This window comes from Hoplias malabaricus, chromosome 6, assembly GCF_029633855.1.
Source record: "Hoplias malabaricus isolate fHopMal1 chromosome 6, fHopMal1.hap1, whole genome shotgun sequence".
Taxonomy (NCBI): domain Eukaryota; kingdom Metazoa; phylum Chordata; class Actinopteri; order Characiformes; family Erythrinidae; genus Hoplias; species Hoplias malabaricus.
In genome coordinates this window covers 29,629,057-29,656,517 of record NC_089805.1, presented here as the reverse complement: position 1 = coordinate 29,656,517, position 27,461 = coordinate 29,629,057, and the positions used below count along the sequence as shown (strand labels likewise).

General features: G+C 41.9%; 1 protein-coding gene across 3 annotated transcripts in view; it reads right to left on the bottom strand.

Annotated features, from left to right (window-relative positions):
* Window positions 1-891: 891 nt before the first annotated feature.
* Window positions 892-27,461, bottom strand: part of samd12 (sterile alpha motif domain containing 12) — a 103,972-nt gene continuing 77,402 nt past the window's right edge. For 2 of the 3 annotated variants that reach the window (XM_066675842.1, XM_066675841.1), the window contains exon 5: window positions 892-5,350. In XM_066675842.1, coding sequence (XP_066531939.1) covers window positions 5,328-5,350 — 23 coding nt within the window. In that variant the 3' untranslated portion in view covers window positions 892-5,327. The remainder of the gene's footprint in view (window positions 5,351-27,461) is intronic. The other variant, XR_010803754.1, reaches the window with a different exon arrangement.

Sequence of the window (27,461 nt, the reverse complement as noted above, 5' to 3'; positions counted from 1 at the left end):
CTCAGACCCCCCTCCCCCAACCTTCACAGGAACTATTGTAATGAGATGATAAACATTCACTTGACTTATCAGTGGTTTTAATCTTATGGCTTGTCAGTGAACATACATACAATTGTATGTCATTCATGTCACATTTTCATGTACACAAATATTACACTATTATTCTGAATGTCTGCGTTATCCGTCCCTGGTGCGGCTCTATGATCAGCTCCTGGCTCCTCCCCCTCCACTCAGACAGCACTGTCCCTGCTCTTCTCTCTTTATATGAAGAGAGGTGTGCAGTACACAACAAAAAACACATGCAACATTTGTACCTAATTAACATGTGATTAAAAGTAGACAGCAGCTGTGAGAGCACTCTCCACAGTCCAAGGTCCAGCCTCATCATCTGCTCAGAAACATGCACAGTACACAGCAAATTCACCAGTATTACATCAACACTGAGAGTGTTGACAAGTTTACATTTTTACACCAATGGTGTCAATTTAACACTGGTGAATTTGCAGTGTCCGGCCAAAAGCGTGGACATTCATGCGCCCCGTGCCTTCTGCGATGAAGTGGATGAGAAGATAGTTGTACTGTATTGGAATTGGGCTTTACAGAAGATGTCAGAACATACCTGTGAAGAGCTGCTGGAAAGAGAGCATTAGTAAGGTCAGGTGCTGATGTTAAGTAATGAGTTTTAGATGAGGCCACTCCAAATAATCCTGAAGTGACTTCAGCTCCACTAGACCACAGCCGTAACATTTGGTGTCTAAAGGTGTTTGACCATATAACCACAAAAATAAACAAATGAATAAATAAATAAAAATAAATAAATAAATAAAAACCCCACACAGGTAAACGAGAGCTTCTGATATATTAATATATTTATTATAATTTATTAGACATTTTAACATTTGTTTTTTAGTCAACCATGTTTAGGCACACGATATGGATGGAGAAAAGATCAGGGTGGTCGGCATGCCTGTCCCATACACAACAGCAGAAAAACATAACATGCTACCATAGTGTTTAAAATCCCAGATGTGTGTGTGTGAGAAAGAGAGAGTAAGAGAGAGAGAGAGAGAGAGAGAGAGAGAGAGAGAGAGAGAGAGAGAGAGAGAGAGAGAGAAGAGAGAGAGAGAGAGAGAGAGAGAGAGAATGCATTATCACAGCATAAGTATGGAAACCGTACACAAAAGGCTTTGTTACACTAAACGATCACTGGATTAGGAACACCTACCTTAGGAGCTCCACTGACCATGCAGCAGACTGAAGTGCACCTCTCTCTCTGCATACATTCATACTAATTTCCCCCTGCTCTTCAATGGTCAGAACCCCCAGAGGACTACCACAGAGCAGATATGATTTAGATGGTGGGTTATTGTCAGCGCGTGTTTGGATTGGTGAGAGTGGATCAGACACAGCAGTGCTGCTGAAGTTTTTGAAGCCTTCAGTGACAGTGCTAGACTGAGAACAGCCCATCAACCAAAAATATCCAGCCAGCAGCGTCCTGTGTCCACTGATGAAAAATTAGAAGACGACCAACACAAACTGTGCAGCAACAGATGAGCTACTGTCTCCGACTTTACATCTACAGGGTGGACTAATGGGGTAAGTGTGTCTAACCGAGTGGACAGTGAGTGGACACAGTGTTTAAAAACTTGAGCAGCACTGCTGTGTTTGATCCACTCATATCAACACAACAGACACCAACACACCACTACCATGTCAGTGTCACAGCACGGAATACTCCACTAGCCAAATCATACCTGCTCTGTGGGGGTCCTGAAGATTGAAGAGCAGGGTGAAGTGGGGATAATAAAGTATGCAGAGCAACAGGCGGAATACAGGCAGTAATTGTAGAACTACAAATTGGAGCTGATGAAATGGACAAGTGATTGATCCAGTTATTGTTCAGTGTGTGTGTGTGTGTTAGTTCTATGTGCTCCAGTGTCCATTTGTGTAGTTCTTCTGAGGGGGCTTCCCTGCTCTAAATGACAGTCAGAGGGAGGAGCTGGACCACATGTCAGTGTACACTACTGTTCTAAAGTTTGGAATCTCTACACATGCTAGTAATTTATGTTAAGCACTGAGCCTTTTGTTAGTAGCTTGTTTGTTCAATCCCTCGTGCTTCCACAAGTAGCATAACTGTCTCACTCTCTATTGCCATTCAATCACTCTGTGCCTTCCACCAGGTTTGATCACTATTTCCCAAAATCTACAGCTCATTTCATCAGGTTCTCAGCAACTATGGATATATACACCATGTCCATGTCCACCATCTGCAGGTAAAACGGTCTTATATTATTGAAAACAGATTCCAAATTTTGCATGCCCATATTTCAAACTTCTGAACAGTAGTGTGCTGCAGCAAGTGCAGTCTTTCACCACTGAAGACTTTGTCTGATAAGTGGAGAGCTACTACAGATGCAGTGACCTATGTTTGATTTCCTGACACTCATTAGATCTCTGAGCACACGTTGAAACAGCATGTCACTGAAGAGGAGAAGAGAGTAGTATCTAGAGGAGGTTAAGATATCATTATGTAAAGAAGACGGCCCTAACCCCAGATCAGCTCTCTTATTCTGTGATGTGCTATAATTGTGGCCTGGAGCTCATAGACCACTAGGGTGAATCTGCTTTTAGCTCGAGGCTGAGGAAGGTGGAGGTACAGAGACGTGAGCATTCCGAGGTATATCTCTTGTTAATTCATTCTGTTTCATTTGTTCTTAGGCTCAACTTGTCCTCGACTTTACGTTAGAAGCCAAAGTAAATGGCCGTTATCCCAGGGCCTGGCTGATTTTAATGACTTTGAAGGGTCTAGTGTCTCGGTTTAACTGTGAATTAAGCAACTGAAAGAGGAAGTGCTTCCATTTCACTTGTGTGTTATATCCTGCTCCTCTGAAGTATGGGTCCTTTCAAAAGTTCAGCACTGAAGAATATCTTGACCGCCATCGTTCCCGTTTTGACATTTCGCAATATCATGGAACATTAAGTGTCAAATTTCCCAGTGGTCGTCCAATTACCTTTTCTCAAATGGTGCCTCTTCCATACGCACACAACAGTAAAAAAGCCCTCATTTCAACCATCCTGAAGGGGTAACAATTTTTCACCGCAAAATGGTTGAAAATACCCCAGGGACAGTAAAACTCTGAACAGACACAATCTGGCATGAGTAATTCTGTAAATGGGAAAAGTCTTTTCAACGACTTGCACTCTATGGCCAATGTACCATAGTTTTATAAACGTCTGATCAAAAACACTACTCTGTAAGGAGACTTCCTCTACGTTTTTGATATTTCACAGCACATTAGTTACAGTTAATTACACATGCCTTGGTAATTACAAACAAGGGTTAGTGGTCAACATTAATAATTAGTGATAGATAAATAAATATGAATATGTCTTAAAAAAATGCCCTTAAATGTACGACACCCATGTAACAAGCCCTGAAATGAAAACAAGGCCTCAAACCACTCTACACTCCTAAGACCAATTACATGCTCCTCGCACCACCATATCCCTACACACCACGTCAATAATCACAAAGCTACTGGCGCGGAGTCCTTCTGTGTAGGCTTCATCCAGCCATGAAATGGTCGTTCTTGGTTTAACTGTAACATGGTCTATCCCATGTGAGTCTGTTGTAGTACTTTTCCTGTAAACCATGGTTTGGCTAACACACGCTAGTCTAATCAATACCATTCAATCTGCGACAGTTTCCCACATCACTACATGAATCGACTTCATGCACTCTTTAATATCACATGCCACTGCCACCCTCAACACAAACTGGAACTGTTCTTTTAGATCAATTCCTAATTCCCCTTGTCTGCTCGACTGGAAGGCTAGTGCTATGTGTCATGCTACATTGTGAGATTGGGGTTAGTGGTTTTTATTTTTTTTTCAGCTACTGCATCACAAAGATTTGAGGTTTAAGACAATGGTGAACATGACAATGAGCGAAGCCAAGATGCGTCCACCCCATCCAGCAGTTCCATGTGCTTCATAGTAATAAAGGTAACAGTGTATGGCCATTATCACACAACAGTGACACCTCGGAATAGATCGGCAGACACAGAATAGGAAATTCACCACTTCCCTTGACAGACAAGACATCACGTATCTTTTTTTTCCAGTCAGTTCTTTCACCTCTATATTATATAATAATACTTTAATAATGTTATTCTACAGCTGGTCTTTTTTCCCCCCTCATAGTGGCTTGTTGAACTAGAGGAGGCTGCCCAAAAGATCCATCATCACAAGAAGAATTACTGGCCATTTTCCAGGGGCTTTACAATAGATGCAGTTCCTCTGGAAGTTTCCACAGCTCTCAGGTCATCTCCGTGTTACCGTTTCTAATCCCAATGAGGACCTGTTTTTTATTTTTTATTTTTTTTCTGTTGAGATGATCAGAATATAAGTGTTCTACTCCAATGCTGTAAGTAGATGAGGTTTGGGTGTAGCGCCCCCTGTGGCAGGGCAGGGTGGTCTGTTGCTTTCAGACACCTGGTCAGAGTCACAGTGCAGTTCAGACAGAGGGGAGGACTAGTGATCGACTAGTGGGACTCGGTACAGCTGCAGTGGAACACTGAGGGAATGCGATCACGGGGACACGATGAAACAGAACAAAGAGATGACTCATTAAGCAAGGCTACAACAGACAGTTCACACGCCAGAAGGAGACAGCAGACTGAGGACGAGACATGGGGGGGGGGGTTAGATAATACACAGATGTGCAAAATGCAATCTATTCGTAGTTCTTCCGTTGCCATGTAGAGTAGAGAAGAGGAAAAATGAGAGAGAAAACGAGAGAGAAATATAACAGGGCAAAAGAAAAAAATGGCCAGCCCTCCCCTACTACAGTGATTAGGAGGTCTAGTATGTGGTAGAATATATCATGCTAGTCTGCAGAGCGTAGCTAACAGGCTCTGGAGAGGTTACTGACAGGAAGAGCAAGGTTAAAGTGCTACATTTGATGAGATTACATACAGTGAGTGGCCTACGTCAGCAGCTAGTCTCACACTGTCCAGTTCAGGCAGGAAGAAGATCCATTGTCCAGGTCCTTGAGCTCCTTCATGGCACCAAGAGAAGAAGAACACTGAAGAGAAGCCTTGAGGGCCGGTCTTGGGGGAGACCAGAAGAGGTGAAAGTAGAGAAGGGGAGGGTGACACAAAGGATCTGATGTAGAAGAGGGACTGGAGACTTTTTTTTCTTCTTTTTTTTTTGAGAAGGTTCAGGAGACTTGGCGAGGTCTGGGAGGCTGGTGCATGTGCTGTTGGCATTTGAGAAGACGTTTGGAGGGTCACGCGGTGGCTTGCGGGTCTCCAGGAACGCTCAGGTTATGGTGAACTCTCCAGAGAGGCTGCAGAGAAGGACAGAGACCGAGGGGAAGATAGAGAGAGAGTGAGAAAAAGAGAAGGAAGGAGTGGAAGAGGAAATTAACACAGGGTGGGAGGGAGAAGGATGGCAGGGCGAAAAAGAAAGTAGAGAAAATTAGGAGTGAGGAGGGGGGAAAAGCAAGCGTGAAAGAGAGTGTGAGAGAAATGACATGAGGGATTGAGGGAGATAGAGCGGAAGCAGGGAAATTAAATGAAAAATAACAAATACAATTTGAGGAAATGGAAGAGGTAAAAATGAACATGGGCAGGGATGCGGAAAGCAAAGGACAAGACATTTAAAAAAACAAATGTTGTGGGTAGGAATTTAGCCAGATTTAAAAAAAAAGAAAAAGAAAGGAGAAAACAAGAGCAGAGGAGAAAACACAGCTTAAAATGGTGGTTACAGTGGTAAATCAATAGAAACACGGCTCAGGCTTAGCATAAAAAGACAGGAGAGGTCCCACAGTGTCTGTATATGTCAGTGAACTGGCACCCCACTAGCATGTCTGCCCTGAAAAACATAGAGAGAGAGAGAGAGAGAGAGAGAGAGAAATGATAGACCTAACATTCATATGCCTCTGACATGCCCGGACATGCCATGTGTGACGTGTGGCATCACAACACGTCTGATTTGAGACAGATCTGACACTCAGCAGTCGAACAGCTTGGTTAAATCTTGTAGGAAAGCTCCAGCAGAGGCTACCGTATCAATCTCTATTGAAAGAATCCCACTTATATCAGTGCAGATTATAAATCCATACATATGCGGCATAACAAAGCACAGCCTCCCTCTCAGTGAGCACCTTATTAGAGCGTATACACTCCAAGAACATGCATTGCCTCCTGGCTAGCATTTGAAATTCATTATCATGGAGCGTCTTGACAAGCTGTCAACGCGGCACAGGCTCTCCATCTCAAGCAGATGCATCGGTGCTGTTGTTGAGCAGTGAGTATGAATGGCTGACTCTGGAGGCTCCGAGCCTCAACCATAAAGCGGCTGCGTGTGTGTGTTTGTATGTGTGTCTGTTTTTCTGGGGGGATTCTGAATCAAGGTCAAGAATTTTCACTCACTTTGCCAGAAGGTGTGCCAACATGACAGCTACCATACGTGTACACACAAACACACTGAGGCGCACACACACACACTCACACACTCTTTGTCATGTCAACTGTGGGGTGAAATGCTTTAAGCACTTTCCCCTGAGGCCTAAAAGTAGTAAATGGAGAGTTTTTAGGGAATTGGCTGCTAGGCAGAACCAAAATATCCCATCCTTACGCATGCCGTCACTAGGAGTTTTAAGAGTTTTCCAGCAGTGGGCCTCCATCACACTTTGACATTTTGAACCACAAGTGGAATCATAATTTCCACTGTAACTGAGCAGTTCCTAACTTCCCACCACTCAGACTGAACACGGATTACTCATTCATGCACTGCCTCATTCCATTACGTGAGTAGCCAAGCATCACTGAGATTATTTTAAAGAATGGATAACCTGGTTCTGTTGTTGATTCCATGTTTGATTGATTTTAAAGCCAAACAACAAAAAATAGGATTTTTATATTAGGTGGCTATGTGTGTGATGTGTAATGATAATAATGTAATTCAAAATGTAAACATTCTTCTGCTCTTTTGTCATTTCAAGGTATCTGTTAGTAGTTTTAAAAACAGAAACTGTCATTTATTCAACAAATATAACCAAACAATTAAGTAGTTTGAAAATAGCGGATAATTTATTCGCCACTGCATTTATTATGAATTCCACTGAGGTAAAAGAGCTGCATAAGCATGTGCATCAATTTGTTCTGTTCTTTGGAATAATATTTTATACAAAAGTATTTGAGAACTTTGGTTTAGATGAAGTGTCGCAGTCACACAGCTCCAGGGACCTGGAGGTTGTGGCTTTGATTCGAGTTTCTGTAGGTGTGAGTGTGTAAGTGAATGTGTGTGTGTTGTCCTGTGAAGGACTGGCGCCCCCTCCAGGGTGTATTCCCGCCTTGCGCCCAATGATTCCAGGTAGGCTCTGGACCCACCGTGACCCTGAACTGGATAAGGGTTACAGATAATGAATGAATGAATGAATGAATGGTTTAGATGATTTAATTGTGATTTCAATGTCAGCGATCACAAACGTGGTGTATTATTATTAATTTTTAAAATAAAAATACAATTGTCATTTTACACAAGTTACCATAAAACGACAAAAGAGCAGGAGAATGTTTGAATTTTGAATCAAAGTTTTATGTTACACAAAAAATACTTTAAAGAAATTTTCTACATCTAATATGTGTCATTTTTACAGTGAGTCCTTCAGTAAAGCTCAGATGTTACTGTATACTACTGAAGTAGTAGTATGTCTTTACCATGGCTGTTTACCATGATGCTCAGATTAGTTCCATTTATTCATTTATTCCCAGTGCATTGAAAAACATGTATGTCCCAAAATAGTAACTTTAAAGTGAAGGTAAAAACCTTCTTAACTGTCAATGGTTAAGAAGTCAGAATGGTTAAAGAATGGTTAAAAAGTCAAAGTGAAAAGATTTCATCCCAATGAATTGGAGCATTTCTATTGGTCCATTCATCATGACTTTTTCACACAGTGTGAAGGACAGCTGCAGTGTTTGATTTAGTTTGTGAAAATCCACAAAAATGAAGAGACCTGTTATTTAATTGGACTGCAACAAATGTATATACCATTACGTCACATAAACACAATCTGTAACATGTTGGTTTTACTTAATACATAGACAATGTCTAACAACAAATTGTTAATGACTTACCGTTCAAAATACCAATTCATTGTTATTACATTCATGTATTCATTTTCTCTACCAAGTCACTGATTGTAATCTTAACCCTGGTATTCTAAAATCAAGTGACCCAGATAAAGTTTTCATTCTTGCCCGGGCGTCTTCTTTTCTATGATTACTCACCCCAAAGCCTGTTGAAATGACGCCATTTAAAGTACAGCTCTGAGATCACACTCCATTCTGCTTCACCCCACTGATTCCATCCTCAAACAATGTGATTTACTCTCGATGGAACGGTGGAAGGATTTGTGCAGTTCATATGCTACGCATTATATGCCTGTGTTCCGTTTCCTTTCCAAACAAAAGATGTTTATCATTGTAACCTTCCCCTGACGCAATTTATAGCGCAATAAAAGATGACGAAGATAGAGTGTTGGATCTTTTTTATCTCTTCCTGCACCATACTGGTTCGCCCTCAGCCTCTGTGGAAATGATAGATTGGATTCAAATGAATTACAGATGAGCAGCCCAGAGAGAGAGAGAGAGACTGAGAGATCCTGGAGAGAGCTCTGGAGGAGAAGGAGCTGGAGGCTACCTATGCATTCATAATCAGTTCCTACCTCTCCCACTGAATTCCTGCAAAGTCCCTGACTGTTCCAAGCCAAGCTTCTCTCTCTCTCTCTCTATAAACCACCCCAAAGCCCTTTGAGTTCCATCATGACTGACAGCTCGGCCTTTGTAGTGGTTGAGGAGCTTGCTGATTGGACGGCTCGCAAGGTTTTTGGTGACTCTGATCTACCGTGGCTTCTGTTTTGGCTAATGACCTGCGGCTATATTCGAAGACTCTGAAGGGGGATAGCCTCTGCTCTCTCCCTCTTGATTTTCTTGAATCGATTTGAAATGGCAGTGGAGGTGAGGCTTAGCATGTTGGCTACTGAGTGCTGCAGGTGTATCATTGCCTTCTATTCATGCAGGGAACCTCTAAGCAATTAAGTGCAGCAATGAGAAGAGGGGAAAAAAAATCTACAAAACACTGTGGTGTCTGACAGATGTGTGGGCTCACTGCCTGTCAGCTATTATGTATGTTTGAAATGGCAATTAGATGGAAGAGATTTGAAGACATGACAAGGTGCAGTTATTTGTTCGACACAGCAGCGTTCTGAAGTGGATTGTTCTTAAATTTATTGCCAATCACTGTAAGCTGGTGTTCAAATACCTCAGAACCCACGCATGAGCTTAAGCCATCAGAGTTTCCCTTAGAATGTCCATAAAATGTTTATATTCCTTGTGTAATAGGGAATTTAGCTATTTTAAGGTGCACTTATATACAGTCAATTGTGTTTACACAATGTTAATAATGAAAACACTGCACAAGCGGACAATGAAAATTGGACACAAACACAGTGATTAGCTAGCAACCTTGGCTTCCAGGGAGCAGGTGGGGGTTAGGCTCTTCAGCTGTGGATGCTGAGTGAGGAAAAAAGCACTAATCCTTCACTCTGCAAACCCATACTGTTTCTGCCGGTCCTGAAAAGCCCCCAAACATTATGCTGTGGGACACTGTAAATGGAAAGGGTGAATTCCACCCAATAGATTAGGAATTATCTGGTGTGGACCTGTGGTGGTCTATTCCAATGCAATCAAATTCTCACAGAAATGTTCCAAGATAAAGTAAAAAGCCTTTTTCAGAAGAGCAGACGAACAAACCCCCTATGAACACCCTTGATTACAGCACACATTTGGGATGAACAAGTGTCCTCAAACTTTTGGCCAAACATCGTAGCTTCAGCTCTTCTGTGCGTAGTCTGCCAGCATATGTACAAGGCTTAAATAGGTCGTCCTGTTCTCCCGCACACTTAGTTCCTGCCCTGATTTTTGATAACAAACAAAAGAAGGAAGTTTTCCAAACAAAACTGCTCGGCTGCATAACCCGCAGAGGTTAAGTAAATAGGTCTATTTATGCAGACGGAGTCGTTTGCTCTTTGTTCTGACTCTCATCATCAACGCTCCCATTTGTCGCTTTGGCTCCCTCCCCTCCTGCTCACTCCCCTCTTTCCCTCCTGCACTGAGTACAGAGCAGAGGCACTGTGGAGAATGGAGGCAGAGAACAGCTGGTTTAGGCACAGCATCGTCCCTACCTCACTTTTGTGTCAGTTCCCCCGCTGACTTCAGGAAGAGCTGCTGAATAAATCACTTGGAACACTCTTAAAACATTCACCAGTTTACATTTTGGTTTGTTTCTATGTTAACCAGAACTGGATAATTTCGCAGATGTAGCCACTTACACCTAGATACACTTTTGCATAGTCAATTAACCTATATGTGTTTATTGATTTGCATCCAGTGGAAAACCACACAGACACAGGGAGAACACAACAAACTCCTCACACACTGAAATTTTCCGCAGGTGTAAGAGTGTGAGACAGGGGATGAGACCCTCTGGTGGACTACCTTTTGCCCAATGATTCCGGTTAGGCTCCAAACCCACCATGGCTCAGTAGGAACTGCTTAAAGAAGATGAAAGAATGAATGAATAAATGTTATTTGAGTTCAACTCTTTCCGGCATACACTACACTGAACGATCACCTGATTAGGAACATTTACCTGCCTTGTATCTCCACTCATTTGCCATGTTATCAGCTCAACTGACAACACAGCAGCACACAGTAGTTCTATAATTACAGGTTGGTCATGACCACCACAGAGCAGGTATGATTTGTGTGGCAGAGCATTCACAGCACTGCTGGTACGAGTGGATCAGACACAGCAGTTTTAACACTGTGTTGACTCACTATCCACTCTGTTTAACACACTTACCTTATTGGTCCACCTTGTAGATGTAAAGTCAGAGACAGGATCTCATTAGTTTGTGTTGGTCACCTTATAATACTTCATCAGTGGACACAGGGCGCTGGTGATTGGAGGACTATTCTCAGTTCAGCACGGACACTGAGGACTTTAAAAACTCCAGCAGCACTGCTGTGTCTGCTCCACTCGCACCGTCACAACACACACTAACACAGTGTTACTAGAGTGCTGAGTATGATGCACCACCCAAATGTTCTGTCTTCTGTGGGTGCTGACCATGTGGATAAGAAAGTATGCAGAGAAACTGATGGACAACAGTCTGTAATAGTAGAACTAAAGTGCTGCGGTATGGTCAGTGGAGCTGATAAAATGGAGAATGAGTACAGAAACAAGGTAGGTGTTCTTAATCCAGTGACAGAAAGGTGCTCCATCACTCAAAAGAACACTTTCCACTACTTCAAAATCTAATATGGTATTGGGCATGGTCATCTCAAGCTCTCGAGCAGTTACTCCTGGGGGTTCACATTTTGTTTCCAGTTTTATTAGGGACACTATATAAGCTGTGCATACCCATCTAACTCCACATTTTAATTAATCTTAAAGCTGAATTTGCTCACTATAAGGAATGTCTAGAAACTCTTAAACACAGTTTGTACTCTCAGTGAACCTGAATATTCCACTCATCTACTGAGCAACTGTGAGAAACCTCTCAAGGCGAGAACTGTGGTGGGGAATATATGGCCCCTGTGATGAATTTGTAAAAAGACCAGTATCTTTAGAGTACTGTGTTCAATCACACAACTCAACTATTAAAAGGTATGGGCTGGGAAGGAGCTAATTATGCTAAGCTAAGGAGCTGTTATACTGTGCTGTAACTGAAAGAAAAAAGAAAGTCTTTTGATGTGGAAATGCTGAGGAGTTTTTGGAGGTTAACAACACTCTTTGCACTGCATATGAGAACATGTGTAGCATATATAATTAGTTATGCTGTCAAGTGATTAAAATGATCTAGATTAATCACACTTATTTGAGCAAATTAAAAATGAGCTGAAAGGAAAGTTTGAGTGCAGATCTCTTGAACTCATGCACCAGAAGGTCAAATGTCAGTAGAATGTACTCCTCTTGGAAGGGTTTATACTCAGTGCTGAAACATTGCGGTGAGGGTTTGATCACATTTGGCCATGAGAGCAAAATTTGGGTCAGGTAATACAGGGTGATAAGTTTTGTATCACCAACCAAAATCCAACTAATCCCAAAAATTATTGGATGGTGCTCCATCACACTGGGGAATACCATCTAGCTGACTCGTGGCATTGAGCAGGATGACCTGGTGCTGCTCTAGAGAGTCTGGTTTTGTATATGCTTCTGTATGGATATTATACAAGCAGTGCACACACAATAGAATGTGTTTTCATTAGGCATGCACCTTACAATGGGCGAGTTCCCTATACATAAATGCAGTATACAAACCTACGAACATATTGTGTATTGGGGCTGGACGATATAGCCAAAGTTATATTACGATTTACTTCTTAATTTCTGTCAATATGAACCATATAAAGCCACAGAAAAACTGCCAAGAAAAAACAAGGAACAAGACATTACCATCAAACTTCTTGGCTTTGTTTATATTAATATAACTATAAAAATGAGTGAAATGAACTGATGGCGGCGCCCTGTAATGAGCATCATTCAGTGACAGATGCTGTAAATAATGTATATAGAAATATTAAACATGGGTTTAAAAATCACATCACATCACATGACTGATCACAAGTCATTACATGTGTCAGCACAGTGTCAATGCAACAAGTGTCACTGCCACACAGCTTGTGTCTCAGAGTCCTAACCCTGGTTCAAACCTGCCTCAGGTCACTGTCTGTGAGGAATTTGGTGTGTTCTCCCTGTGTCTGTGTAGGTTTCCTCTCACAGGCCAAAAACCCATGTTGATAGGTGCATTGACAGTGAAAAAGTGCCCATAGGTTTTACAGAACATAAGTGAATAAATTAGGTGTCTTTTACCTGGAAACGTCACTTTTGTTATTTGCCTATCCTTAGAAGTTTAAGTTCATTTCTGTCTGGTCATGGAATCTCCCCCCACCGCAACCTAGGAATGGTTCAGTCCAGCTAATCATTCTCCACACCTGCAGGCATTCCTGAACTCATTATCAGTCCGACTTAAACATCTGTTCTGTATTTGTGAACATCTCTGCAGTCCTTAGCCTTGTCTAAGATGTGCCTGTTTTGAACGCTGCCCGTACTGACCATGAGTAAAGCTAAAGTTCTGCACATGCACCCTGCCTCCTGCACATGTCTCATTTATTTATTTATTTATTTACAACAGGGAAGCTAGGAGAAGTAGCTGTAGCTGAAGGAGAGGTAGCTGGGTCTCACCTTGCTCTTTCATGGTTCATTCATACACATACTCTCTCCTAAAGTACTGCTGGTGATAGTGATGCAGGTCGGGCTGAGGGAAGAGGAGGCAGAGGAACAGAAGGACATTCCGGTTAAACTGAGTATTAAAGTACAATGGAAAGACGAGGCTGGAGAGTGGTATACATTCACACTCCTTCACCTCTGGGTGAAAACAAAACGAGCATGACGCCGCGTGGTGAATCAGCCTGACTCACCTGCTTCACTGTGAACACAAACAAAACAAAGAGAGAAATAAAACATGATGCTCGGGGAGCTCGAGGTGCGAGATTCTGGAATTAACTCTGACAGCGAGGAACCTCTCCTTCTTTCTGCAATTTAGTGCCGCAGCACTGGCTGTAGCCTCAGAGTCAACGGTGCATGGAGCCAGGCTTGGCATGACACTGATAAATACCTGAGGAACTGGTCCCACTCTCTTAGAAAAAAAAAACAAAAATAAAACACTCTCTCCCATCATTAACCTTGTAAAACCTAACCTCCAGCCTATGATTAACGACACTCCATTATAGCCCTATTACCTAGCATTATTAAAGAGAATATTGTACATACAAATACAACAAACTTTGCCAAAAGGAGTATGAATGCTCTTACCGAGGTTAGCTCGGGGCACTCTGCAGTATAACACACACTGAAGAGGAATATTTATGTCAATATTAGCTTAAGGACTTGCATAATAGGCTGTATTTTATCTATTAATAGTTAAGCAGTTAACTATTTTTGTGCACTTCTCCACTTCTCGGAATGCTAAAATATACAGTCTGCATACATTCAGCATTGAGGGAATTTTAAAATATGGCCAAGAAAGAGAGGAGTATTAAAAGATAGAACACAAGAGCATGCAGAGAAGGATAAAGAGAAAGAGGAAAAGAGCAAACGAGAGAGAGAGAGAGAGAGAGAGAGAGAGAGAGAGAGAGAGAGAGAGAGAGAGAGAAGGCACACAGACACAGATGAGGGGAGGGCTGTATTCCCTAATGTGGTTCTGGGTGTAGGCTCTCAGCTCCTGCTCAGAGGATTACTGCATTTACACTTCAGCTTAAAAATAGCCCCCGTGATAATTTATTTAGCCTGAGTACGCCTGCCTGCATTGTGCTCCTGGAGAATGGCTTCTTCTGCCCAAGGCACGATAACCCTCCCTGTACTGCACATCTCCTGTCACCCTACCTCAAACACCCTTCCAACACCCCTGAAAATACATGCAACTGCAACTATCAGTACCTCCTTTCCCTCTTAATCACGTTACGACAAAAACACCACGTCATCAAAGTCTGGTAGGGACCTGGAGGTAGGGGAATAGGGGAAAAAAAGCCTAGAGCAAAAAACACAAGCATGCCTGCCCTTGAGGTTCGTCCCCTGTTGTTCTCAATCTCTGTCTGTAAGAAATAAAGAAATAAATAAAGCCTCGAGGAGTTTGATAAGAGAAGAGGAAAATAAATAAATAAATGAATGAGGTCCACTGCTCCCCAGAAATAAGTCCATGGAAAACTTGGAACTTGTCAGGAGCAATTACGGCAGACATTGATAAGGGTGTAGCCAGCAGCTCTCCTCGCTGGCTTGGAGAAGGCCTGTGGTGCAGGGTAGCAAGCTGGCCAGAGCTAATCGGTGAGGTGCCGAAGCTCATTAGCCCTTCATCGGTGGGGAAGAACTCTCAACAGAGCTCTAAAATGTGACAACTCGACACTTTCAGTAGCCATGATCCATGTCGGCCAGGAAATGGGTCCAGGAAGGAATCCTAATGTTTTGACTCAGCGCTTTATCTCCATAACCTTGAAATTCATTGGTGAATAATGACTCTCCTTCGTGAGTTGACATTGCTCATACGGGAAAAAGATATTGTATTTTTCCCCCCCTGCTGGCACCACCAAAACGCTGGTGCTTATTGAGGACGCTAAATTGCGGATTCTGTGACATAAAACAAAAGTGCAGATGGTGTACGTTATGTGCAGGCTAATAAAGAAGCACAGAATATAAAAAAAGCTACAAAGTTTAAGACAATGAGAAATTCACCAAACTTACGGCAAAGTGCTTTGCGATGACATTTCCTCGACCTTGCTGTAAAAGTACAGAAGTCTTTTCACTTACCCTTCATGTTGCTATTCTTTAATAGCACTTCAAAACAGACATAATCAGCCACTGAGTCCATAATGAATTTATACTGCGTTCACAAACTATACGCAAACCTCATAAGAAGGAGAAATGGGTCATGATCATATGCGCGTCTGAGATAAAAGTGCTTTGTGTGATCAGCCTTTCTTTATGACAGTAAACAACTGCCTTAAAGTGTCCTCGCAGCTCCACAATATGTTTGCAGCTGTGCTGGTGAATTTCTAACGGCTAATGGAGCTTGTGGAAGACTGGGAGACTGGGCGTGGAGCTGAACGCAGCGCCAAGTTAAGCGCATTAAAGAAATCAGGTTCAGTGCTTTGGACTTGAAACACAAACTTTCAAGCAGCACTGGCCTTTTTCCCTCCAGAGTTCTGCATGGCCCAGTGCTTCGTGGGGAAATGAATTCTACAGTAAAGTAATTAAATCAGAAATCAATTCAACAAACAATTAGTCTGGGAGAGGAGAGTTCCTCCATGAATGTGGGTGTCGGGATGTGGGCTGACTCATTCTGGTTGATTACAAACATGCTTTCTTTTCTTTTTTTCGTTCTTTCTTTCCTCCCCCTATTTGGTTTGTTTTTCTAGAAGCAGGAAATTCTACTCAGGGCAAGTCTGGGCCTAATTACCCAGGTTCTGGAAGGGAGGTGTGTACTGGGGTTACAGAAAAGAAGAAAAGGGAAATAGAAGGAGGATAAGGCAATATTCCAGTCACACCTCAAGTAATATTCCAGTAACATGCTCCATGGATGAAGGACATGGCTCTAGAGTTTGGTTTGGCTTTTGTAAATTATTCCCTTGCATGCGCATTAGTTTTACCTGTGGACATAGGGCTAATTATTACTGGAGTATCCCAGTAGGTTTAATCCCATGCGAATAGATCATTTTGGTAATTTTTTTTGGAGTGCCCGCTCAAAAAGAAAAAAAAATCCTTAATCTTTTACCTACAGTAAAACAAGCAGTAAAAACAAAAGCAAGGAGAAACTAGGCAAGCTTAATGTTGCCGAGATAGGGTTAGCTTGTGCTGAGCTTGTGAACTCTGGCCAATGCGCATGGTGTCACACCAAATACAGCCCCAGAAACACACACAAAAGGATCATGTTCCTGTCTTACTTCCTATTATTCAGCCAGGTGCTGAAGAACCTACCATACTTTGGTTCCAGCTGGGAACAAATTTTTGTTTTGTGAACCAGTTAATGTCTGTGGAAATGCACCGAATGGTTCCAAATTTAGTTCACAAATTGGAATGTGAAATATGGCTGAACTAACAGTTCCTGCTCACGCATGTGTGTTTCAATATTAGAAGTCTGTCAGTCAGTCACTCAGTCAGTTAGCAAGTGAAAATGCCTCCCAGTGCAAATTAAACTGTGGGGGGATTTTTCATTATATCCCGGGGGTTGGATTTTTCCATGGGTTTTCTTGAGAATGGAGCCACTGGAGGAGGCGTATAGTGATGAAGTATAAAGTTCAAGTATGAGGCAGCATTCAGACGTGTTATGTACATGTGTCCTACTCACCTAGTTACCATTAAAGGCTTTATATTATCAGTTATAATAACTAAATGAGGGTGGCATGGTGGCGCAGCAGGCAGTGTCGCAGTCACACAGCTCTCAAGTCCCGCTTTGAGTGACTGTCTGTGAGGAGTTTGGTGTGTTCTCCTTGTGTTTCCTCCGGGTGCTCTGGTTTCCTCCTAAGATCCAAAAACACACGTTGGTAGGTGGATCGGCAACTCAAAAGTGTCCGTGAGTGTGTGAGTGAATGTGTGAGTGTGTGTCGCCCTGCAAAGGATTGGCACCCCCTCCAGGGTGTGTTCCAGCCTTGCGCCCAGTGATTCCGGGTAGGCTCCGGACCCACCGTGACCCTGAATTGGATAATCGGTTTCAGACAATGAATGAATGAACGAATAACTAGATCATTAGTAAAGCTTTTTGAAAAAATTTTTTTTTGAAAGACTAGAAGATAAGTTTGTTGAAGTCTGGATATTTTGGAATGGAGGGCTGTTCTCAGAACACTAGTGACAATCTAAAAACCTGTGAAGCTCAGCTGTGCATGATACACACAATGCGAGAATCGAGTAGCCACTCCCATCTCTGTTATTTTCACCAAGACAAGATTTCTTATCCAGTGTGAACACACCATAAATATTTTGAGTTACATCTGTAAAATTACATTACCTCAGCTCCCCATGTAAAACTAATTCAGTCCAAATAGTGCTAAAGACATTGAAAGATGGCCTTAAGATACCAAGGGTCATGTCTGTAGTGGGGTTACTTGGGATTTCAAACCATTCTGACAGTCATCAGCATGCATCATAGTCTATGTACATTAAGAATCACATTAGCAACTGTAAGCTATGTAGGTCGCATCAGAAAAGGGTGTTTGCCAAGCAACTAAATGATAAATATTAATAACAAGAGTGCACTGGGACTCTGGGGAGTGCATGTCGCCATGACGACTCGCTTCCTTCCATCTCTGGCTTGTCGGCCCCTCGTCGGCTCTCATCACCGAAGCAACTGCTGAGACTAACCTGCCAACTGATTAGCCCAGCAGCAATACCCAGAGATCTTTGCCAGGGAGCCCTCTTTAAAGGGTTAAATTCATTAAAGAGCTTTTTAAACCAACAACAAGACCAGGAAAGAGGGCGGCAGAAGTGGTAAAACAAGCATATATCCAGCAGAAACAAAGTCAACAGAAAAATACAGGCCAAAGCAAACAAAGCCAGAGGAAGACTGTGCATTTGTTGATGACTAATGGCCGACCGTTCATTTGTGTTCCAATAAAACGTGTCGCCTGATCAAACACCCACTCCTCGCTGAATCACGGAGGCATACATCTGTCCTGTTAGCTCAGCCTCTCCTCTTCCCACCACACAGCCAATAAGCGCTCAGCAAACATGGCTGTGCCCACCGTGCACACCTCTGCTGAAGACGTGTTGGGAAACGGTGTGTCTGACTGCCAGCAGGGATAAGGTGAGAATTAACACAATGAGTCACTCACAGCCCAAATACGGCTAAACAATGACGGCGAGCGGAGTATGACAGGCAGAAGGAGAAAGGAAAAGACGGGGAGAGAGAAAGGACGAGAGAAAGAAAAGGCACCATCCTTGTTATCAGTTACAATTAAAAACTTTTCTGCCGGGAGCTTAGGGAGAGCTCAATGAAGCCGTGACACAGTCGAAAATCAGTTTTCTCCTTAAGCACCTATTATAATCATTCCTTTTATGGGAAAAGGGGACTTGCCCACATTTTCTATCTCAAGGCAATTATATTAGGAGAGAAAAAAGGGAATACAAAGGGGAAATGATTCAGTGAATCTTAATCACTCTTCAAAAACAGAGCCTATAGGCGCAGAAAAGCCCAAGCTGACTCCTTCTCAGCATTTAAATTAACCCTGTAACTTAGCCAGTCCAATCCAGACCCAAATGACTATGACTGAACAATTTGGGGAAATACAGTTAATTGTGGTGTTTCGGTCTAATATTGAGATTGCAGTTCAAGTTGAAGTTATTTCCTCTACATTTCCAGGGCCGTTTTTATAAACAAGAAGAGCTGGCATTCATTTTGAATGCTGAACCCAGTGTGTTGGTTTCGTTTGGTTGTGGTCATGTATACAGCAGCACCTCTTAACCCATTTAAACATCCATCCATCCATCCATTATCTGTAACCGCTTATCCAATTTAGGGTCGTGGGGGGTCCAGAGCCTACCTGGAATCATCGGGCGCAAGGCGGGAATACACCCTGGAGGGGACGCCAGTCCATCACAGGGCAACACACACACTCACACATTCACTCACACACTCACACCTACGGACACTTTCGAGTCGCCAATCCACCTGCAACGTGTGTTTTTTTTGGACTGTGGGAGGAATCCGGAGCACCCGGAGGAAACCCACGCGGACACGGGGAGAACACACCAACTCCTCACAGACAGTCACCCGGAGCGGGAATCGAACCCACAACCTCCAGGCGCCTGGAGCTGTGTGACTGCGACACTACCTGCTGCGCCACCGTGCCGCCCCCATTTAATCATATGAGCAAAAATGTTTATTTATGGAACCAAAAGTGGCTCCTCTATGGCATTGTTCAAAGAACCTTTATTGTTAAGAGTGTACATGTCCTCATATAAAACTTGTAAAGACATACATTCATGCATTCATTCATTTTCTGCAAACACTCCCTAGCCTACCTGTTATCACAGGGCACAAGGCAGGAACTACTGTTGCAAAGGGGTGGGAAATTTCTGATAAATTTCCAATAAATTACAAGTAACTTTTTCATGGGAAATTTAGCTCAGGAACTTTGGAAATTTTCCAAAATGTAAACTTTCCATGGAAATTTATGGGAAAACCATATCATACACTATCATCAATGTACAATTTTTTGTCAACAGCAGACGTGAAGGCATAAGAATACAAATAACTATCACACCTGTGATGTCATAGTTGATGCATGTGGCATTCTTCTGTTAAATAAAATGACAAAGTATAAAAACACTGAAGCTAATGGTCTTCAAAATGTTAAATAAACAATTAATAAGTATTAATTCTTGGTTATAGGAACCCATTGAGGCAAGTATATGTAGCTAGCCTATGCTAGCCTTGGTAAGCTAATCTCTTGCTAGCCTGCTAGCCTTGGTAAACTAATTTCTTAAATGAAATTGCTCATTAAGCTTTTCTGATTTACAAGACAGTAAGCAACTTAGATTACACCTTGACTTAATAGTTGCTTAAATGTTTCAATGCTATTACTGTCAATAAATATATGAACCTTGTAAAAACTTAGCTGACTTTAGGTAGTCCTTTGGTCCAAATGTGTGCTTTCAGTAAGTGGTGAGTGTCAGGTTTCTAGAAATCATCTGGACATATGCTGTACATGTGATGGAAGAATGAACAGTGCATGCAGAAGGTGTGGTCTCAATAGCCCTTCAGTGTGTGAGACAGAATGAAATATGTAGCTATTGTGATTTGAAAAACACCCTTTTTTAAACTGCAATTTCCATATAAAAGCAATTAATCTCTGCCCTAAAATAGACATAGGAGAGGAATTAATACACCTCTGTCTAATGAAGAGTCAATAGACACCAATGCGTGAAGCACACACTGTGACAAACATAAAAAAAATGTTCAGACTCACATTCTTCATCTCAATCCCCGGAAAGGCTCAAATCCTATATAAACATGTCACCAGTATCAATTTTAAGGAGCTGAAAATTCGGGGGAAGATAACAAAATCCAATATACACTATATGACTAAAACCCAATGGAGTCTTTTGAAATGAAGGGATTTAAAAGGTAGTTTTCTCCCTTTGGTTCAGAAATAGCTTCTTCAAGCCCCCAATGAACCACAACATTCAGACCATGCTATTTGGCAGAAGGCACATGTCAAACTGATGCCCCCATTAACTCCTAAACAGTTCCCAGCATCATAGTGCTTCCAATTGGACCAGGAAAGGCATCCTGGTGTCTTCACTCTTCCAGTCAAATGATAGACATACACCCGGTTGTCCACTTGATAAAAAAAGAAACAGGGACTTAATGGGGACAAGGTCACCCTCATTGACGGCTCCTAAGTCTAGATGCAATTCAAGCAGATCCTTTGTTTGTAAATTGGAGAGTGGTCAGGGGTTAGCGTAGGCAGCTGCAGAGCCCCATATGTGAAACTGGTGTAATACAGTGTTAATACTGCCCTCTGCAAAGCACACTAGGGTTCAATTGCCAGCTTCAACAGGAATACAGTGCTGTGCCACTATAATCGCTGTAAGATGATTAAATTACAATTATGAATTTTTGTACATTGTACCACAAAGGGCCCCTCTGTTAATTCAGACAAGAATAACATTCCTTGGCCTTGTGCACTGAAGAGACTTGGACACCTCCTCAGACCACTGTGCGTGTATTTCTGAGCAGTATCATCCCAGATGCGTTAGAGTTTAGGGCCAAATCATCAGGCCAAAAAAAATTGACTCTCTTACAAGTCTTTACTCCTGTCCCTTTCTCTCACATACATTACCTCAAGTACAAGAACTGACAGCTTCCTTTCTGTCCAACCTAATCCAGACCTAGACTGTTATGAGATAATCAACAGTATTAACTTCAATAGCGAATGGTCTTATTGTTGTGGTCCATCAGAGCATGCAATTACACTGGGCCTCAAGATCAGCTGATGTTGTCTGTCAACAGATATCAGTCAAATCCTAGACTCCAGAGGTTCTAACATCTCTGAATCTTGGAGCTAAGCTCTTCTCAGCACATCCAAATGCGGTAACTCTTTCCAGGTTGGAGGCTCGCCTCCTGGATGCAGACTCTGGCTATGTTGTATGCCAGAGGATGTAGGCTACCAGAGCTGTTGCATCAGGCATGCTGATATAGCACTGGCACAACCTACCTCTAATCATTCCTGACATAAAAAGCAGCTCTGCAAGCCACACCAACCCTATTAGGTGCAGAACCTAGAGAAACAATTCAAGAAGCATGACAGTGGAAAGTAAATCAGGGGCATTAATGCGTTAGTGGGTTTTCAGGTTCATGCGCTGGCGTGTGTGTGTGTGAGGGGGGATAGACATGTGAATGTGAGCATGTGCACTCCATTTTGATCTCTACATTGTGTGTGTATTTCATCTAGTTTACACCACAGCCTCTGCATTTCTCCCCTCCCTCTTCACTGCATCAAACCGAGGTGAAGACGAGCTGTCACACACCGCAGGAGAGCAGGAAAATGGCAGGATTTCATTCTTCATTAAGGGAGGAGAAAATGAGTTTGTCTTCACGGCTGGCTGCGGTGCAGGTTTGCAACAGTCTGCCGAATGCACTGTGGCAAGCAAACTTCCACTTATTTTAATGACATTTTCTGAGGAAAGGAGCACTGCCAAATAAATGAGAGTGAATTAGAAAATGAGTCGCTATCTTGATGAATGTTAATTTGATAAAAGGTTTCTCCTCTTTTCAAGCAGAAAATGGTGCTTTTTGAGCTCCTTTCCCTGAGGCTCTAAAAATTCAAATGGGCAAATAATCATTATGGCCTTGTCATGGTCATCATCACCATCATCACCTTATTCACATAGGGCCATTTCTAAAACAGATATAAAGCTACATTAACAGTTTAAACTGGAAGTGTATTACCATTATTACTATTCATTGTAATTAGCAGGGGTCGGCAAAGCCAGGTTGTACTGGTGGTGAAACTGTGTTCTTGAAGTGTTTTTTTTTTATTTAAGAGCTGAGAGGTTATTGTTTTTCCTTAAATATCATGACTTATATGTATACAAGTATCTTGGACCATTCGCCGTAAAGCTGAGGAACAAATAACTGTTTTATTGTAAGTTCTATAAGAGTAGGTTTTTTAAAAACAGTATAAAAAGTGGAGTATATCATATCATTTTAAGTACATAACTGAATTGGATTACACATTCATGTAAAAATCATAAAGGACTGATACAACTAGAAAGCAAAGATATGAATTATGGACTCATTTTTCAAAACAATACAACAAATGATTACAGAATATTACACTATGAAATACAGGTTTTAAGCAACTAGTTGAATGGACTGCAGGCTGGACTTTGTTACAATCCACACTGTTCAGTTTGTGTACATGCGTTATGGACACGGTAAAAGAAACCTTTGTGGTTTCCCTATAAAAATAATTGTAGATCTGAATTTAATTCATAGAATAGGGCTCCTGTCTGTTTCTACTAGTGTTGTACCGGTACCGACAAAACACTAGCAGTATTGGCTACAGAGAGCACCGATACAATAGGTGTGTTGAAAATGGCCCATTACTCGCTATTCCCTACATGTAGTACACATGGCACTTTAAAGGACACACCCCATAAGCAGATACTAACGGTGGATATGCGCCGCTAGATGCAGCTCGAATTTAAAGTTCGGGCAGATTATAAACAGACTGGGTATTTCACACCACACGACTGTAAGACTGTAAAAATGTCACACACAGTACATAATCCCAAACTCCCCAAACAAACGCATTTCATCGTTTCCTTGGAGACTTAGATAAATGCAGACATACAACTTGCTGTAGTTATTGTTTGCACTGCTATTTGTGTAGATCCACAAAAAAAAATAAAACACGTAAAAATGTCTTTGGCTCATGGATGGGAAAACATAGCCAGCGCAGTCTCTACACAATGCAGCCAGAGCTGGAGATTAGTAGAATAGCACATAGTTGCGGCTACGTTCCACCTTAAATGAATCAAAAACAATGGTAAGTGTAGCATGCATCACAGTGTTGCATAATTTAAGATCTAATGGATCATTAGAATACAGTTGGAATAACAGCGTGTTGTGGGGTGGCACGGTGGTGCAGCAGGTAGTGTCACAGTCACACAGTGCCAGTGACCTGGAGGTTGTGGGTTCTCCCTGTGTCCAAGTGGGTTTCCTCCGGGTGCTCTGGTTTCCAAACACACGTTGGTAGGTGGATTGGTGACTCAAAAGTGTCTGTAGGTGTGAGTATATGAGTGAATGTGTGAATGTGTGTTGCCCTGTGAAGGACTGTCACCCCTTCCAGGGCTGCCTTGCACCAAGTGATTCCGGGTAGGCTCCGGACCCACTGCAACCCTGAACTGGATAAGCAATTACAGATAATGAATGAATGAACAGCGTGTTGTCCTGCGCATTATGTTCTCCTATGAGAAAAAAAATCATAATTTGGGAACATGTGCATCCAGCACTATGTAATATATTGTAGTTTTTCATAGTTTTACTGTTTAATCCATCCTCCACTACACACGCCTGTTTTTACATTCTGTGCTCTGTTCTCATTGGCTGTTGAAGGGACTCGTTCAGCCTTGAGTTGGGGGAGAGTGTATACTACACGACTACATCCAAAGTCAGGTTGAAAAAAATCTTTTCAAAAACATTTGATATGCTGCAACCGGTATGAAATGTGATTTCGAGGAGAAAATAAATATTAATAAATATCAGATAAATATTAAAGAGTATAAGTATTAAAGAGTATTTATTAATTCCAATAATTCCCATGAATTTTCCAAAATGTCCATGGAACATTTACATTTTGGAATATTTCCAAAGTTCCTAAGCTAAATGGAAAATTAAAATGGAAAGTTACTGGTAATTTACTGGAAATTTATTGGAAATTTTCCACCCCTTTGCAACCCTATGGGCAGCATTCTCCAACAAACAATGAATTGTTGTCAGGAATTAAATTCAAAATGCTGGTCTTCCAGTTCCCTGGAAATATTTTTCTCTCTGCTTTTGTCAAAACCAATTATTAAACCAAGTATTTTTGGATTAATTGTATTTTCCCAAATATCTGAATTGTTAAAAAACAAAAATGGGGTTTTTGTTTTGTCATTAATACGACAGCTGCTGACCAGGCAGAAGCTTGCCTGGGCAATGCACAATGCCACATCATCCGTAAGGCTTTATCTACAAAGGAACATATTGGCAGATCCTGTTGTCTTGAGTACTGGCTTGGTCAGGCTTCAGTAATTGCTGCCACGGCTGGATATCTTAATCAAGACGTGGGCAGGATAGAGGAGGTTTCTAGGACAAGTGTTTAGAAGAAGTAAGTTTCCCCCCAGCCTGATGCTAAACATTTAAACATCTAAGCCATCAGTTTCTCTACATAACCTGCAATTAGAGCATCACTTTAGGGCATCATATACTGAGTCAAACCACGCTTCAGATGGGGATGTTGCGATCCTGCCGCAGGCCGAACAGTTCTTCAGGCTTATAGTTGACAGATGAAGGTAAACAGTTGTTACTGTCAGCTCTTGGGCAAAAACAATTTTTTCTTCTTTAATGCAACACGCACATGCGAACATTATGGAGAGTGAAAATGGTTTACCAAGAGATGTGGGGAAATGAGTGGGCTCCAGAGGAAACTGGACAAATGACAGAGGACAGAGGCATTCTGCTCATCCTGATTCTGAACTCAGCAGACATCATGTTCCTCATGGTTCCCACTACAGAGGAATGTTTTTGTGACTCCTCTGGGTCCGCGATTCCTTTGGGGTTTTATGATGTTCATGACTTTTCTTTTCAAAGCTAATCTAAACCTTCATAGAATTTATGAGGTTGCTACTTACCACGGTAAGACGGGGGCCAGAAAAGTCATGTCATCACAAAATGTCCTTGGTTAACTCTGCCGTGGGCCTAATGAACAGTACATTTGGGATATAAACAGAGTATAACCCACAGCCTTTATACTTTCCGCAGCTGCAATCTGTTTTCAGGGCATGAAAATATGCATATGCACACTCAAGCATTCTTCCTTTCAACAACGCATGCTTTCTTTCCACATGCATGCTCTGTCTTTTTAGTAAACACAGTGTTGAGCCTTTAGGCTGTGTTCATATTACAAGGTTAATGTGATACAAATCTGATACATTTCATTAATTTGACTCAGGCCTGATTGCTGAGTGTGCCATAAGGGACTGGGCTTTTTTGGTGTCTAAAGTTTGTTTCCTTAGTTTTACAAAGATAAAATAATGAAGTGTAGGTCACACAGCACTTGTCTGGGTGACAGTATTCTACTAAAAAAAACAACAAATAAAAAAATCAAAACAAAAAAAAACATACTTTACTGTGTACAATATCATTGCACTGAACACACACAATCTGTGAATTATGGGGACATCACACATATTTCCATTCATTCTGTGGAGACTTACCATTAACTTTTCCTTAAGTACTACTAGCCTAACCCTAGCACTGACCTTAACCCAAACTTAAAACTTGTCTTCACCTTATTATGTAATGATTTACATCGTGGGGACAAGCTGGCGATCTCCACAATGTGAGTGTGAGGCTTAGTCCTGCATTGTGATATTTTCTGGCACACACACCGACACAGTAGTGATTAGAGGAAGTGAACATACACACCCCCAAAGCAGTGGGAGGCCTTCAGGGCACCTAGGCAGCTGTTAAGAATTGGATGCCCTTGCTCAAAAGCAATTCAGCCATGAATGTTGAAGGAGGAGAAAGTGCTATATCTGCCCAATGCCACGAATCTGCCTTTTTCATTTAAGCCCCAGAAGACATAACATGCTTTAGCAGAGATGATGGTTTATGCCACAAACTAAATACAACACTTGGTGTCTGAAAATGACACAGCTATTATGTCATAGCTCCACACCAAAAAGGAACACAGCAATGGGGAGGAAAAGGTGCTGTTTGGGAGAGGTTAGCCCTGATGGCCTGAAGACACTTCACACAGGGTGTGGAGAGACCAGACAAGAGGCGATTATTATCAGCCATTGTTTTTTCCTCTCAACCAATTGAGGGCCTTTAGCTCAAAGACCTCCCCCCAGGACTGCCGCATTCTCACGGCACGGATGTGATAAGAGTCCTTCAAGCCCTTTCCCGGGAGCCAGGGCTGCAGTCCTGTGCCCCTGCAGAGGACATGCAGCTTCAGCCATCTCAGGACGCTGATATTTTACTGCCGTTAAAGGTCATATATTGATGCCTGCATTTATATTCTAATGCATATTTCAGCTCTCGGAAATAAACGCTCTGCTCTGACAAACCTATTTTGATTGGCACGGTGAGATGGGTCTTGGCCTTCAGCATAGATTATCAGCAAGTCTCTAAAGTGTCTTTTAGTGCTGAACTGAGACCAGTTTTTATGTTCCTCTTATTATGGTAGGGGATAGCTCATATTAGTGGGTGTCTGGGAGAGGAGAAAGGCTGCATGATAAAAATACTACCAAATGTAATATATATATGGCAATTACTGTAAACAGTATATTAAAAACGCACTGGTGAATCAATGGAGTGTCACAGTTAAAGCTTGGCATTCCTTTTAGTTATGCTTTATTTTCTGCATAATATTTTTGAGTAGTATTCAATGTGGTACTTTTGTTGAATACTGTTATAATACAGATTCACTGGAGCTGTAATTGGGAAATCGAATGCTTAAAAACAATATTATAATAGGCATGAGGAATTATATGCATACTGGAGCAAACTAGTTTGTTGTGCCATCTGTATTATCCTCTGAATTTGAAACTGTAGGTTTAAGTAGAAT